This window comes from Castor canadensis, chromosome 10 (genome assembly GCF_047511655.1).
Source record: "Castor canadensis chromosome 10, mCasCan1.hap1v2, whole genome shotgun sequence".
NCBI classification, from domain to species: Eukaryota; Metazoa; Chordata; class Mammalia; order Rodentia; family Castoridae; genus Castor; species Castor canadensis.
Genome location: NC_133395.1, coordinates 826,955 through 843,897, shown reverse-complemented (window position 1 = coordinate 843,897; position 16,943 = coordinate 826,955). Strand labels below are relative to the sequence as shown.

Sequence of the window (16,943 nt, the reverse complement as noted above, 5' to 3'; positions counted from 1 at the left end):
CCGCTTCTGCCCTCTGCACATCTGCCAAATCCTGACATAGATGCAAGGTGTCTTTCCTATTGTCCTGACACAAAGCACTTGGCACTTCTCCTCTTTTCTCTCCTTCTTCCCGAGACAGAGTCTCACTACGTAGCCCAAGCTGGCCTTGAACTTTCAATCCTCCTGCCTCAGCTTCCCAAGTGCTGGAATTACACACAAGCACCACCGTGCTTGACTCACTGGCTTCCCCTTTTTATTTGGTGGGGGGATGGCTGGAGTTTGAACTTAGGGCTTTGTGCTTGCAAAGCAGGTGCTCTACCACTTGAACCACACCTCTGGTCCAATTTACTTTGTTTATTTTGGAGATGGAGGTCTCACAAACTATTTGCCTTGGCTGATTTTGAACTGCAGTTCTCCCAATCTCAGACTCCCCAATACCCAGGATTACAGGCATGAGCCACCAGTGCGTCTCTTGGTGTTTTTTTTTCTTTTATTCATATGTGCATACAATGTTTGGGTCATTTCTCCCCCCTCCCCCCCACCTTACCTACCCCGCCCCCTCCCTATCCCCCCCACACCCCCTCACTACCCGGCAGAAACTATTTTGCCCTTATTTCTAATTTTGTTGTAGAGCAAGTATAAGCAATAATAGGAAGGAACAAGGGGTTTTGCTGGTTGAGATAAGGATAGCTATACAGGGAGTTGACTCACATTGATTTCCTGTGCGTGGGTGTTACCTTCTAGGTTAATTCTTTTTGATCTCACCTTTTCTCTACTTCCTGGTCCCCTTTTCCTGTTGGCCTCAGTTGCTTTAAGGTATCTGCTTTAGTTTCTCTGCATTAAGGGCAACAAATGCTAGCTAGTTTTTTAGGTGTCTTACCTATCCTCACCCCTCCCTTGTGTGCTCTCGCTTTATCATGTGCTCAAAGTCCAATCCCCTTGTTGTGTTTCCCTTGATCTAATGTCCACATATGAGGGAGAACATACGATTTTTGGTCTTTTGGGCCAGGCTAACCTCACTCAGAATGATGTTCTCCAATTCCATCCATTTACCAGCGAATGATAACATTTCGTTCTTCTTCATGGCTGCATAAAATTCCATTGTGTATAGAGACCACATTTTCTTAATCCATTCGTCAGTGCTGGGGCATCTTGGCTGTTTCCATAACTTGGCTATTGTGAATAGTGCCGCAATAAACATGGGTGTGCAGGTGCCTCTGGAGTAACCTGTGTCACAGTCTTTTGGGTATATCCCCAAGAGTGGTATTGCTGGATCAAATGGTAGATCAATGTTTAGCTTTTTAAGTAGCCTCCAAATTTTTTTCCAGAGTGGTTGTACTAGTTTACATTCCCACCAACAGTGTAAGAGGGTTCCTTTTTCCCCGCATCCTCGCCAACACCTGTTGTTGGTGGTGTTGCTGATGATGGCTATTCTAACAGGGGTGAGGTGGAATCTTAGCGTGGTTTTAATTTGCATTTCCTTTATTGCTAGAGATGGTGAGCATTTTTTCATGTGTTTTTTAGTCATTTGAATTTTTTCTTTTGAGAAATTTCTGTTTAGTTCACTTGCCCATTTCTTTATTGGTTCATTAGTTTTGGGAGAATTTAGTTTTTTAAGTTCCCTATATATTCTTGTTGTCAGTCCTTTTTCTGATGTGTGGCTGGCAAATATTTTCTCCCACTCTGTGGGTGTTCTCTTCAGTTTAGAGACCATTGCTTTTGATGAACAGAAGCTTTTTAGTTTTATGAGGTCCCATTTATCTATGCTGTCTCTTAGTTGCTGTGCTGCTGGGGTTTCATTGAGAAAGTTCTTACCTATACCTACTAACTCCAGAGTATTTCCTACTTTTTCCTGTACCAACTTTAGAGTTTGGGGTCTGATATTAAGATCCTTGATCCATTTTGAGTTAATATTGGTATAGGGTGATATGCATGGATCTAGTTTCAGTTTTTTGCAGACGGCTAACCAGTTTTCCCAGCAGTTTTTGTTGAAGAGGCTGCTATTTCTCCATCGTATATTTTTAGCTCCTTTGTCAAAGACAAGTTGGTTTTAGTTGTGTGGCTTCATATCTGGATCCTCTATTCTGTTCCACTGGTCTTCATGTCTGTTTTTGTGCCAGTACCATGCTGTTTTTATTGTTATTGCTTTGTAATATAGTTTGAAGTCAGGTATTGTGATACCTCCTGCATTGTTCTTTTGACTGAGTATTGCCTTGGCTATTCGTGGCCTCTTGTGTTTCCATATAAATTTCACGGTAGATTTTTCAATCTCTTTAATGAATGTCATTGGAATTTTGATGGGAATTGCATTAAACATGTAGATTACTTTAGGGAGTATCGACATTTTTACTATGTTGATTCTACCAATCCACAAGCATGGGAGATCTCTCCACTTTCTATAGTCTTCCTCAATCTCTTTCTTCAGAAGTTTATAGTTTTCCTTGTAGAGGTCTTTCACATCTTTTGTTAGGTTTACACCTAGGTATTTAATTTTGTTTGAGGCTATTGTAAATGGAATTGTTTTCATACATTCTTTTTCCGTTTGCTCATTGTTAGTGTATAGAAATGCTAATGATTTTTCTATGTTGATTTTATATCCTGCTACCTTGCTATAGCTATTGATGATGTCTAGAAGCTTCTGAGTAGAGGTTTTTGGGTCTTTAAGGTATAGGATCATGTCGTCTGCAAATAGGGATATTTTGACAGTTTCTTTACCTATTTGTATTCCTTTTATTCCTTCTTCTTGCCTAATTGCTCTGGCTAGGAATTCCAGTACTATGTTGAATAGGAGTGGAGATAGTGGGCATCCTTGTCTGGTTCCTGATTTTAGAGGGAATGGTTTTAATTTTTCTCCGTTAAGTATAATGCTGGCTGTAGGTTTGTCATATATAGCTTTTATAATGTTGAGGAACTTTCCTTCTATTCCTAGTTTCTTAGAGCTTTTATCATGAAATGATGTTGAATCTTATCAAAGGCTTTTCTGCATCTATTGAGATGATCAAGTGGTTTTTGTCTGTGCTTCTGTTAATGTGGTTTATTACGTTTATTGATTTTCGTATGTTGAACCACCCCTGCGTCCCTGGGATGAAGCCTACTTGGTCGTGGTGAATGATCTTTTTGATATGTTGTTGAATTCGGTTTGCCATTATTTTGTTGAAGATTTTTGCATCAATGTGCATTAAGGAGATTGGCCTATAGTTCTCCTTTTTGGAGGTGTCTTTGCCTGGTTTTGGGATAAGTGTAATACTGGCTTCATAAAATGTGTTTGGCAGTTTTCCTTCCCTTTCTATTTCATGGAACAGTTTAAGGAGGGTTGGTATCAGTTCTTCTTTAAAGATCTGATAGACATTCGCTGGTAAATGGATGGAATTAGAGAACATCATTCTGAGTGAGGTTAGCCTGGCCCAAAATACCAAAAATCGTATGTTCTCCCTCATATGTGGACATTAGATCAAGGGCAAACACAACAAGGGGATTGGACTTTGAGCACATGATAAAAGCGAGAGCACACAAGGGAGGGGTGAGGATAGGTAAGACACCTAAAAAACTAGCTAGCATTTGTTGCCCTTAACGCAGAGAAACTAAAGCAGATCCCTTAAAGCAACTGAGGCCAATAGGAAAAGGGGAACAGGTACTAGAGAAAAGGTTAGATCAAAAAGAATTAACCTAGAAGGTAACACCCACGCACAGGAAATCAATGTGAGTCAATGCCCTGTATAGCTATCCTTATCTCAACCAGCAAAACCCCTTGTTTCTTCCTATTATTGCTTATACTCTCTCTACAACAAAATTAGAAATAAGGGCAAAATAGTTTCTGCTGGGTATTGAGGGGGGGAGCGGGAGGGGGTGGAGTGGGTGGTAAGGGAGGGGGTGGGGGCAGGGGGGAGAAATGAACCAAGCTTTGTCTGCACATATGAATAATAAAAGAAAAATGAAAATAAATAAATAAACCAGAGTTTCTCCAACTCAAAAATAAATAAATAAATAAATAAATAATAAAGGTCTGATAGAATTCAGCAGAGAATCCATCAGGTCCTGGACTTTTCTTTTTGGGGAGACTCTTGATTGCTGCTTCAATTTCATTTTGTGTTGTAGATCTATTCAGGTGATTAATTTCCTCTTGGTTCAGTTTTGGATGGTCATATGTATCTAGAAATCTATTTCTTTAAGATTTTCAAATTTATTTGAATATAGGTTCTTGAAGTAATCTCTGATGATTTCTGGGACTTCCATGGTGTTTGTTGTTATCTTCCCTTTTGCATTCCTGATCCTACTAATTTGGGTTTTTTCTCTCCTCATTTTAGTCAGGTTTGCCAGGGGTCTATTGATCTTGTTTATTTTTTCAAAGAACCAACTTTTTGTTTCATTAATTCTTTTTTTTTTTTTTTTGGTCTCTATTTCATTGATTTCAGCTCTTATTTTTATTATTTCTCTCCTTCTACTTGTTTTGGGATTTGCTTGTTCTTGTTTTTCTAGGAGTTTGAGATGTATCATTAGGTCATTGATTTGGGATCTTTCAGTCTTTTTAATATATGCACTCATGGCTATAAACTTTCCTCTCAGGACTGCCTTTGCTGTGTCCCATAGGTTCCGGTAGGTTGTGTTTTCATTGTCATTGACTTCCAGGAACTTTTTAATTTCCTCTGTTATTTCATCAATGACCCATTGTTCATTAAACAATGAGTTATTCAGTTTCCAGCTGTTTGCATGTTTTTTGTCTTTATTTTTGCTGTTGAGTTCTAGTTTTATTGCATTGTGATCAGATATAATGCATGGTATAATTTCTATTTTCTTATATTTGCTGAGACTTGCTTTGTGCCCTAGGATATGATCTATTTTGGAGAAGGTTTCGTGGGCTGCTGAGAAGAATGTATATTGTGTAGAGGTTGGATGAAATGTTCTGTAGAGATCAAGTAGGTCCATTTGATCTATTGCATATTTTAGATCTAGGATTTCTTTATTGATTTTTTGTTTGGATGACCTATCTATTGATGATAGTGCGGTATTAAAGTTTCCCACGACAACTGTGTTAGAGTTAATATATGCTTTTAGGGCCTTCAGGGTATGTTTGATGAAATTGGGTGTATTGACACTGGGTGCATATAGGTTGATAATTGTTACTTCCTTTTGGTCTATTTCCTCTTGGTGTTTTTTTAATGGCGCTAATCTAACAACCATAACTTCCTTGGCCTCAACTCTTTATGTACTCCTTTTCTCAGAAAACTGAAAGGGTTTTGTTATTATTATTATTATTTGTGCTCAGCTTTTGCTCCTGATTCCCACTGTAAGCCTGAGGAAAAGCAACTAGCAATAACCATGCAACAGTCTGACTGCTGGGCTGCCTTCAAACTTCCTCACCAAATTAGTCTGTCACCTTTGAATTCAGCCTCCCATAAAGTCTCAGCGCTTGGACAAAATGTAGATAAGTTCCTTGCTACAATGACATTAATGACCTCTGGTCCAACTTCCAGTAGAGCCCCCATTCCCATCTGAAACCTCATGATCACAGTCTTCACTGTCTGCAGTCCTCTCGGCATTCTGGTCTTCTACCAGAACCGCCCAGTAAGCTCTGCTTACAACATTCTAGGCTTTCTCTAACGTGCATCTCCAGACTTCCCCAAATTCCTCTCACAAGCCAATTCCAAAGGCTTCTGAACCACTTGGTCAGGCAGTCACATTGACAACCCACTCTCACTGCTAGTCAGAATTTGTCACTGTAACAAAACAGCTGACATAAACAATTTAAGGAAGGAATAGATTTATTTGACATGGTGTCAGTCCATCATGGCAGGATGGCATAGTGGAGCATTGTGGCCAGAAAGGAAGAAAGGAGAGAGAGAGAGAGAGAGAGAGAGAGAGAGAGAGAGAGAGAGAGAGAGAGAGAGAAATTCCCGAATGCCCAAAATGGTGGGATTGGCCTTTCTATTTTTCCCTCTTTTATTCCATCCAGGACCCCCAGCCTATGGGATTGTGCCACCCACATTCAGGGCAGGTCTCTGCCTCAGTTAATCCTCTCTGGAAACCCCTCGCAGACACACCCAGAAGTGTGCTTTATGATTTTCCTAGGCACTTCTGAATCCAATCAAGCTGGCCATCAATCATAACCATCACACTGACCCTGCCTTTCAGGTGATCCAGGGAGTGTGAGAGCCTCTGGCTTGCTGAAGCCTTGCATCCTTGTTCTTTCAGAGCCCTTCCCCTGTGGGAAGCTTACTGTGGGACGCAGCAAAAGGTCAGCACCCCAGACCACCAATAGCACTGATGCTGTCCCCACCTGGAATATCTTGGATGACCTGCCTCCCACTGAGAACCCTATGGACCTGCTCAACCTCAACCAGCAGAACCTGACGGACCAGGAGAAGGAGAGCAGGGACCTTGGCCGGATTGTGGGTGGCCGGGACTGCAAAAACGGCGAGTGTCCCTGGCAGGTAATTGGCCTAAGTCACACTGCACTGGTTGCAATAGGACCAATCTGCTTGGTTCTGCTCAATACCTGGACCCTCTAGGAACTGGCAACCCAATCAGGTATAGGTTGGTGTTAGGACAGAGGTCTCCGCCCCCCAGCACATCTGTGTGTCCCCTACCCCTGGACCTGAAGCCTCTAGGAGGCTGTGAGCACTGCCACCCTGCCCTAGCTAGCATTTCTCACCACCTACCTCCTGTGTCCTGGACCGCATGTCCCAAGAAGGACAAAGGGGAGCAAGGCACCCTTGAGCGTCCTAAGCCTCAACGTCCCCAGGAAGAGACAGGTTGAAACCAGCTTCTCTGGAGCCTGTTCCAGCAGGACAAATCAGCAGGAGGGAGGCTTGGCCCTTGACTGTGGTCTTTGCTTCATTTTTAATTTGGTCATTTTTTTTTAACCCAACCACCTAATCCTAAAGGGGTAGAAAGTATCTTGGACATAAACATCTATTTATGTTCAAAAGTTAAAAAGAAAAAATAATCACTCTTCAATTGTTCATTTGGACTAGGGTTGCTAGATTTAGAAAACAAAAAACACAGGCCTTCCAGTTAGATTTGACTTTCACAAAAACAATGAATAATTTCTAGTGGAAATTAGAAGTTTGCACAAGACAGGCTCATCCTGGAAGCAACTCACTGTTTCTTTGACTCAAGATTAGCTGGGTGTCCTATATCTTATTTACAATCCTCACTTGGACTTGAGGTTTCCAGGGTCCAAAGCCAAAATGCCTGTCTTATAAGCAAAAATCCTGGAGCCACCAACAACCTCTAGGAATTGCCTGAGCCCTCCCCGCCTGCAGGGTACATGACGGAGCTCCTTGTCCAGAGCACAAGGAGCTCCCCGGAAGGTAGCTCTGCCTGTGAGTGTCAAGCTTTGTACACCCACAAATTCAATGTGCAACCACGTACCATGTGTGTGGGATATGACACCATAGGCCTGGAAAGGGACCTAAATCCCAGTCATCACCACCCAGGTCTCTGTGACGAGGGCCACAGCAGAGGAGCCAGTAGAAGGTAAATGAGAATTTGGGATGGACAGGAAAAGTTCCCATGGTGGAGGGGTGGGTATCCAGCCCTACAAGCGCCTTTGGATAGAACTTTGCAGATGGTGGGACAGGCAGGTGTTCCTTGTCAGGAAGACTCTGCAGAGGGACCCTGATGGTATCTGCAGGTCAGGAAATAATTGTTTTCTGGGCCAAGTCTTGGTTCAGCCTAAGGAAGAGCAGGTGGTATCAAGTCTAGAAAGACTGATTTTCCCTCCCTTGTCGCTCACGTTAGAAGATGAGTTGGCAAATTATCCAAAAACAGAGGCAAAAACATTACTACTTTTCTAGCCATGAACGTCTTCTAGAATTCTTTCAGGATTTGATATTGTTAATTGCCTCATTACTTACCCACACTCTCAGCCCCTGACTACTAATTAGAAGGTGGGAAATTCCCTGGAGAAAGGAAAACCAGAAAATACACCCAGCGTTGCAGGCCTGGTGTTCTGGGGACTGTGTTCCCTCCCACAAGGCCATCAGCGCTTGCTCCCCTCAGGTCACTCCTTAGCCCATGTCTGTCAGGAGAAATATCACGTAGAAGAGCTGCCACTGTCGCTGCATGGAAATGACCTTGGATGGCGGTGTTCCACCCGTGGGGGGGCAGGTTGGAATGGCTGAATGGCCTGGACACCAGGAAGCCATGCCAGTTCAGGCAAATGTTTGTCCAAAGCGAGGCATTGCCTGGTCTAGGTCTTCAATCAGCCACATAGGTCACAGAGGTTCGTACCACGGTGAAAGTTTTGTCCGTAAGCACTTGGCCAATGTGTTCTGTGCGTAACAGGAAGAAGGGCTGGGAAGGATTTGGAAGAGATAAAAAGAAGAACCCCTTCAAAGAGAGTGGTCATCCAGGTGGGGAAGGAGACAGTGCCAAACCATCCTCTGGACTGAAGCCTGGTCTGAATTGGCCCCCAGCAAGTGTTTGTGGCAGAAGTGAAGTCCATCAGTTGACTAATCTGTGAAGCAGACAAGACACCTGCTGAGGAAATGCAGAGCTGGGAGCTCCCGGGCTTTGGGGAACATACAGAGTGCCAGAAAGGAGGGGCAGGGCACTTGCAGGAATGGTGAAGCGGGCACAGGGCCAGGGCGGGGTACGGGATCAGACTGCGGGGAGAAGGAGCCAAGCCTCATGACAGAGCAGTGTGCCTCAGGCAGCACGTGGTTCCGGGAGGAAGACATCCCGAGGCCTCAGGGCGAGAGGTGGCAGGCCAGTGGGCATGGCAAGCTCTGACCGGTGACCTGCAGGCAGGGCCCTTTGAAAAGCTCTCCCTTAAACTCCCCTTCTTGGAGAGCCCTGCAGAGCCATTTGCAAACGCAGCTGTTCTTGATGCAGGCTCTTCTCATCAACGAGGAAAACGACGGGTTCTGTGGGGGCACCATTCTGAACGAGTTCTACATCCTCACCGCTGCCCACTGCCTCCACCAAGCCAAGAGATTCAAGGTGAGGATAGGTAAGTGACACCTGCCCCTGAGCCCTGGGGCACCATCTTCACTGCCGTTGCCTCCTGGTCAGGGCCATCACGGTAGACGGCCTATGGGAGACATTTGATAAAACACAGAAGCCGGGCTGGAGGCTTGGCTCAAGTGGTAGAGCACCTGCCTAGCAGGCAAGCAGAAGTTCAGACCTCAGTACCGCAGACACAGAAGCCCTGTTTGAGGGCTGGAGTCATGGCTTAAGCGTGGAGTGCCTGCCTGCCTAGCAAGCATCAGGCCCTGAGTTCAAAACCCAGTACCTCCCCCCCCAAAAAAATCCCAGTTTGAGGTGAGATCAGGAGAGGGCAGAGCAGGGGGAAGGGAGGAGGAGGAAGAGGACAAGCCGCTGTAAGCCTGGCCCTTCCCCACCAAGGTCACCCCCCACACCCACCCCCTTCAGGGTCTCAGAGGCCCTGCTCTCTCCTAGTGTCCTTTCCTCAGAAGTCTTCCCAGCCTCCCTCTCTGCCACACTCTTTGAGCCTCATACTCTAATTTATGGATCCTTTAGTTGATGTCTGTCTGTCTGTACTAGAATAAGAGCTGTCCAGTGAAAACCCAGTGCAGGCCACAAATGTGAGTTGAAATTTTCTGGTAACATTAAATTCCCCATTACAGGTATAAACAGGTGAAGTCAATGTTAGTATTACGTCTCATTTAGTGCTATTTACCCCCAATACGAACATTTCCGTGTGGAATTACACAAAACAAACTTCAGTTATTAAGGAACCAGCCAGTGTTCTCCTCTCACTCTCAGCCTGACACGCCGCACTCCCAGCTTGTCTCAGCTCAGACGGGCTGGGTTCTGGGGCGCAGGCCACAGGTCTAGACTAGGAGACACTTAGCGCCTGAGTACCTAGACCGGACCAGCCCATGGCGCACACTCGGGAGCATCTCCCAGAAGCACTGAGGAGGTGAGAGGACTTGAAGTCCTAAACCAGCACACACAAATGTGAATGAGGCAAACCCTCTGGAGGAAGACTTAGGCCATTTTAGTCCCTCTTCTTGCTTTCCTGCAGTTTCAAATATGACTTCACACCTTTTTCTTTTCTTTCTTTAATTTTGTGGCCCTGTCTCACTGCGTAGCCCAGGCTGGTCTCAAACTCTCAGCCCTCCTGCCCCATGCACCATCATGGTTCCAGTTTCTTTTTTTTTTTTTTCCTTTTTGCAGGACTGGGTGGGGTTTGAACTCAGGGTCTCACACTAGCTAGACAGGCATTCTTACTGCTTGAGCCATTTCACTAGCCCACAGTTCCATTTTCTGGCTGGAACAAAATAACTTCTGTAAAAGTGTTCCAGAAAGGCTTGGACAGAGACAAAGACAGAAGGGACAAAGGCTGTGGAGAGGAAGGAAAGGGTCCTCCTCTCTGGCACACAGAGGAAACACCATTCACTTCATCCGTCTCCAGCCACTCCCCTTGCAGGGATTTAGGCATCTATGGCCATAGTGAGTCTGTATAAGCCCCGAACAGGAGGCCCTGTTAGGGTTTACCCTAGACCATATGAGTTCACCACAGACCTGTGGATTGGGTATCCACATGGCTTCATAACCTAGGCTACATTGCAGGCTCACACTTGCACACACTCTCACACAGCACAGTACTTCCACCCTGCCCCCTGAACCTGAAAGACATGGTTTCATCCCCCAAAAGGGCAGTTACTAGGGTATCTTTGTTGGGAGTTGATCAGACTCCCCTTCTGCCTCCTGAGGCAGGCCTGAATTTGAACCCAGGTTCTTACCAGTCTGATAAGTGGGGCTCCCAAGTTGGTTCCTGAGCCTTTTAAGGTTCCTTTGTGCAACCAGAACTTGCCTCCTCAGCTCACTTGGAGAGAGGCTCCCTCCACCCAGATCAACACGGTCCAGTGGCGCCTGCAGGGGTGGCCCTCCCAGTAGGCTGGGGACACTGAGCCAGTGACAAGGAGGTGAAAACACCACCCTCCAAATCCCAGACAAGCCCCCAGAAATGTTGCAGGAGGGCTCAGACAGAGACTGAGAGGGCACCAAAGGTTTTGGGAAGCAAGTTTATTAAGCAGGCCAGCAGCGACTCAGTGGGCTCGAGTCCAAAGGCTGAGAACAAAGGGGGCTTTCCTTATGTACCATTTAGAGCAGGTCACAGAAATGGGGGATACACCTTGTCCCATACATAGTCACATGTTATTTCATTGGCTGTTTTAACCTCTGGCACAAGGTGACCCTCCTCTGGTCTCCAAGAAACATTCTCCAACTCCGGTTTTCCTTAGTTTCACTGTAGCACTCATTTTTTCCTCCCCCCGCCCTGCCTTCCTGACACTAAAGTACTCATGTGAAATGCCTGGCTCCAAGGAACTAACCTTGGTCCTGTTCCCTCTGGCTTCAGGAGACCGAAACATGGAGCTGGAGGAGGGCAATGAGGTGGCGCATGAGGTGGAAGTGATCATAAAACATAACAAGTTTATGTTGGACACTTACGACTTTGACATCGCAGTCCTCAAGCTGAAGACACCCATCGTGTTCCGCACGAACGTGTCTGCTGCCTGCCTGCCCCAGAAGGACTGGGCAGAGGCCACGCTGATGACACAGAAGACGGGCATTGTGAGTGGGTTTGGACGCACGCACGAGAAGGGTCTCCCATCCACCACGCTCAAGATGCTGGAGGTGCCCTATGTGAACCGCAACACCTGCAAGCTGTCCAGCGGCTTCACCATCACCCAGAACATGTTCTGCGCTGGCTACGATGCCAAGATGGAGGACGCCTGCCAGGGGGACAGCGGCGGCCCCCACGTCACCCACTTCAAGGGCACCTACTTTGTGACAGGCATTGTCAGCTGGGGAGAAGGATGTGCGAGGAAAGGGAAATACGGGATCTACACCAAGGTCTCGGCCTTCCTCAAGTGGATCAACAAGTCCATGAGGGCCAGAGGGCTGACCACATCTGAGCCCTCAGTGTTGGTGCATTAAAGCTGTCATTCTCAAGGTCTGCTGGGGCCATGGTTGGTGTTGTTTAGTGTTGCTGGGGAGCAGGGCAGTTCTGTAGCAGCTGCGCACCTCCAGTGACCAGTTCTCCTGGTCCCTGTGTATGTGTGTAGTGGTGGTGGGGGGCACTTGGAATTCAGGTTCTGCCTTTCCTCCATTTATGGGAACGGCAGTCTCTGTAGGATGAGGCCCGTCTCAGCTTCTGGTATCCAGATCCCTTAATAATAAGGGTTCACAGTGCTAGGCACACACACAGAACCTGGCAGGAACGGCAGCGCCTCTGCAGGCACGGTGGAGTCCCCACTCTCCTGACCCCCTCCCTCCTCTCTGGGAATCACAGTGTGCAATTGCTGGGAGAGATGTTTCTTTGAGGTGACTTCCGTGAAAGGCAGGTCCAGAGGTTTTAATGGGAATTATTAAAGAGAGGCCTCTGCCACACCAGGGCATCACCCCTGAGCTGGGCTGCGTGGTGAGTGTGCACAACCCCTCCCAGCAAGGTACCTGCTCACCAGGTGGTAGCAGTGACCCCTGGCATCTGGGCCTCAGCCCTGGCCTAGATTAGGGTCTCTTATGGGGCGGGGAGGAAGAGGAGTCTTTGCAAAGCTTGGGTCCAGGCCTCAGCCCAGGCACTGAACCCACATTTCTAGGATGGGGCTGTGCCAGAAGTTTCTAGAACTCCTCCCATGACTTGCACCCCTAGAGCAGGGGTACAGAATGAAGTGGTGTGGCTGAGGAGTCCCCTCTCCACCCCACTTCCAGCCTAGTCACAGTGCAAGGCCATCTCTAGGCCTGAGTTAAATGGTCATGAAAACCAAGTGTACGCTGGGTAAAAAGAACTGGCTATCCAGACACGGCCTATTCTGTGTTTCCCAAAAGTCCTTCTACAGTTTGCATTTTGCGTAACTTCACTAAGCAAAGTTTAAAAGTTATAGTACAGAACTTCCCATAATGTCAAGAGCTGGACAGAACCTTTTATAAACAGGAGATTTTGTAAGGTTAGGAAAAGTCAACAGGCACAAGCACTCAGTTTCCCAGAACCAGGATGAGGGGTTGCCTGCAATGGTCCAGAACAAGCAGGGCTGGGTTTTTTTGTTTTTTTTTTTTTTTTCAGTACTGAGGTTTGAACTCAGGGCCTCACACTTGCCAGGCAGGCACTCTACCACTTGAGTCACACCCCGAGCCCTGTCCAGGTCTGTTTAAACCGTGCAGGCCAGTCCTGCTTGCCCTAAGATCACTTCACACCAGCACTCCTGGAGGAGAGACTGTCTTGGGAGCCATGTGTGGAATCTGGGGAGCATTTGCAGGCTGCAGTGCAACTCTGGGGCCCCATCCAGGCCCTGAGGCAAGCCCAGATCTAGATTCCTATTTCTAGAGCTCAGAGGTCAAGTGAGCCCAGAGGGAACTCTGGGGAAAGACAGAGAAACACTAGCCTCAGCTGCTTCCATCCCTTACTGCTGGCCAGGCTCACTGGATGTTTTTCACCCCTCTGTGTCTTAAGCATGCAAAAGAAACTGAGGCACAGAAGCAAAAGAGTAAGGCCCCCTCATCACCTCATGGGCACAGACGGAAAAAGCCCAACCCAGGAGGTCCTGGAAGGAAGTTGGGATTCCAGCGGCTGCCCCTAAGTCTGTTAGTACTGGAACCTCTGCTTGGCTAATTCCTGTGTGACCTGCAGGAATTTACCCCCTCTGTGAGCATCAACTTGCTTGTCACCTTTTAACCCAGCCCTTCATCTGGTGATCTCATGTCACCAGAAACTTCCCTAGGAGGCCTGGTCTTTGTTTGGGACAAAAATCCATCAGAAGGTGAGGCCCTCAGGGCAGAAAGCAGCATAGCAAAGATGGCACTGGTCGGGGCGGTGGGGGGGGGTCTGACTTTGTTGAGTGTGAAGGGGAGACTGCCCTACTGTAGTCACCATGCTGTACTCACAGTGCTGTAGTCACCATACGGTGACCACAGCCCCACCCACAGCCACTCACGACACCACCGTCACTCACGATGACACCGTCACAGCACTGCAGCCACAGCCCTGGCACTTGAGTGGGAGGAGCAGGAAGTCCCCACTCGCCTGGGCCTGGGGTGGAGGCCTGTGCTGCTCAGAGCAGTGGGTGGATTGAGGGGATTCAGCCTCGGGGTGCTGAGGTTCCTTCCCACCTACAGAGGACTCCATGCCAGCAGTGTGGAAGCATGGTGACTGCAGTGTGGAGCCCGAGGCTGCAAAGAAGGAAAGGAATTGAGAGGGTTTTTCCAGGAAAAGGATGCCTTTCTTTAGTTCCATCATGGACGGGGCCCACCTACGTGGTGCTGGGGGTTGGATTTTCACTTTGGAAGAATCCTGTCACCACAGCCACAATGGTGGTCACCGGTCCTGTAGATGCCATCGTGAGCCTGACTGGCTGGGAAGTCACTGAGAGTGAAGACGCTAGAGTTTCTCAGACTTTCACATGGAAACAAGCCATGAGTTACAAGCAGCCAAAAGCACCTTTATAATGGCAAAGACTTACCCAAGCGATAGAATTCCCTGTCATCAATCATGGGACAAACAGCCTCATGTCACTGATGCAATGTGCAGGGAAGCACACAGCATTGCTGATGTCAGGTTTCCTGCCAAACATGTCTAGCTTAACTGACCTCATCATGAGGGGACACCAGATAAATGCAAGCTGAAAATGGTCTTGGCTCCTCAGAACTGCCTATGTCATCAAGACAGAGGCAGTGGGACACTGGTCAAAGTAGCCTGAGCGGACCAGCGGCCACTGGACTCCATTCCACCCCCTCAGTAGGAACAAATTCATCATAAGACAGGGTGCCAAACAGGGGGAAGTCAGGAGAGGAAGGAGAAAAAAAGAGACAAAACAGTGTCCATCGTGAGACCCTCTGGCTGATCTGGGAGTCACAGGGTGGGCCAGGATGGGCAGTGTGCAGAGGACTGGTCACCTCTGGTGCCGAGTGCAATTCTAGGGTGGGCTCAGAGTTGGGCTTCACAGAACACCCCAGTCACTGTCCATGCAGCGCTCCACACTGTAGGAAGACCTGTGTAGTCCTGGGAGCATGGGGTGGATGCGGACAGGATCAAGGAGAACAGTAGGAGTGGGAGTGGGCTGTGCCACAGAGGGACCATGGCAGAGCCCCCATGATAGGAACCAGGACTTGGTGGAAGGGAGGGTGCCTGGCCAAGGGCCTCTTTCCACCCTGATGGACCAAGCAAGCCTGACTGTGCAATGCTCCCACAGGCAGTGCATCCTGTCCCTCTGGAGCCCCTCAGGGTTCCCACTGCCCACACAGGCCTTGGCACAGAAGGGGTGTGCAAGAGTTATTGCGGAATGAGTAATGGCACTGGCCCAGAGCTAGGAGGCTGTGGTCAGAGAGGTAAGCTGACCTCTGCAGCTGCGGCCAGGTCAGGGGAAGGGGACAGTGCAGCACACCTGTCTCCACATGGCTCCTCCCCAATTTGCTGGTAGGTCAGGGCCACAGAGATCACTGTCTTAGGTGCCTCCCTGGTTGGACTTTGTGGCTGTCCTGATCACGGGCTGGCATCAACAACAACACAGGCCCCCATCCCAGGAGAAAAACACACATCAAGCCTGTGCAAGAGCAGCAGTGACTCCCACAGGGAATCAGAGGACTTTCAAAAGATAACCAGAGGCAGCGACTTTGCTCAAGGTCACTTTAATATTACACATTTTGACCACAATAAAAATATTTTAAGCCAGGCACCGGTGGCTCAGGCCTGTAATCCTAGCTACTCTGGAGGCAGAGATCAGGAGGATCATGGTTAGTAGTCAGCCCTGGGCAAATAGTTCTCGAGACCCAATCTCGAAAAAGCCAATCACAAAAAAGGGCTGGTGGAGTGACTCAAGTGGTAAGAGAATCTGCAAACCCCAGTGCCGCCCCCCGCCAAAAACCCTTTATTTTAAAAATCACCAAATGATCTAAAAGAAACCCAAACCACAGATCCCGAGTGTCAGGGCCAGGAAGGAAGCCGGAGCTCCATCACTGGCCTCCCGCAGCAGGCGGGGGCTGTCTTCTAGGCTGCCATGGGAAGTCAGATCTAGCAAGGAGCCAGAACAGAGAAAGGCTTCTGCGTCCAGAGTTCGCGAGGCCATGCCCCTGAGCACGGAGGAACTCACGGGTCTGACAGTTCTCACGAGGTTGCTGGCCCCTTTCAGGAACTTGCTGAGGTGTGAGGACCGGCCCTGGGCCCCCTCCTCCCGTCCCTCCTCTTGTCTCCTAGTGGGACTGAAGGATACTGAGTTCCAGGACAGAAAGGCCACCCCCAAGTCCTCAGGAGAGGGACCAGTGCTCAGAGAATCTAAGACCCACGGAATGCATTTACCACTAAGAGAAATGGCACCTGGACCAGCCTGTCCCAACCTCAGCCCAGAGGGGGGGAGGGGAGCCATCCTCCAGGAATTTGCACTTCCTGATTCCAAGTGGTTCCAGGTGACACAAAACACAGACCCCCCCGTCAGGAAGATTCCTCTCCCTCCCGGGCCACCATTAGCACACAGCTGCCTGTCAGGAGCGCAGAGCCCAGAGGGGCTGAAGCATGGTGGGTGTTTTAGGTTGATGACAGGGAGGAGGAGGAAGTGAGACTAAGCAGGGGCACAGTGAAATCCGGTACCCAGACAACCAGAGGCCATTGAGGGGAGCAGGTCACCAGCCAGCTACCCTTGTCTAGTTCTGCACAGTGCGGGGATCAGGAGAGTCAGCTGGGGAAAGACCACAGAGGACCCCCCAACACCTGAAGGACATGGAGCGCAGAGGCTCTGGGACCCCAAAGGGAAGGCAGTTCCTCAAGGGATACAGAAGGAGGAGCTGAAGCTGGCAGCCGGCTCGTCTGGAGGTGGAGGCTTATCGTGGGCTGAGGGAGCCGAATGTTAATGTTTTCATGGTTTCCTGTTGCGGAATTTTTGGTCCAACGGGCTGTTTTTGAGATGGCGGATGGGAAAAAGTACAAGACTGTATGGAACATTTTCAGTCACTGCTCTGATCTGAATGTCTGTGTCCCCCTCAAAATGCGTATGGTACGAAATCCT

The 16,943-nt window shown here is 48.2% G+C and overlaps 1 protein-coding gene across 1 annotated transcript in view; it reads left to right on the top strand.

Annotated features, from left to right (window-relative positions):
• The window catches only part of F10 (coagulation factor X), a 28,852-nt gene extending 16,944 nt beyond the window's left edge, over nucleotides 1–11,908 (top strand). The window contains exons 6-8 of the mRNA XM_074042961.1: nucleotides 6,169–6,407; nucleotides 8,815–8,932; nucleotides 11,309–11,908. Coding sequence (XP_073899062.1) covers nucleotides 6,169–6,407; nucleotides 8,815–8,932; nucleotides 11,309–11,889 — 938 coding nt within the window. The 3' untranslated portion in view covers nucleotides 11,890–11,908. The remainder of the gene's footprint in view (nucleotides 1–6,168; nucleotides 6,408–8,814; nucleotides 8,933–11,308) is intronic.
• Nucleotides 11,909–16,943: the final 5,035 nt, after the last annotated feature.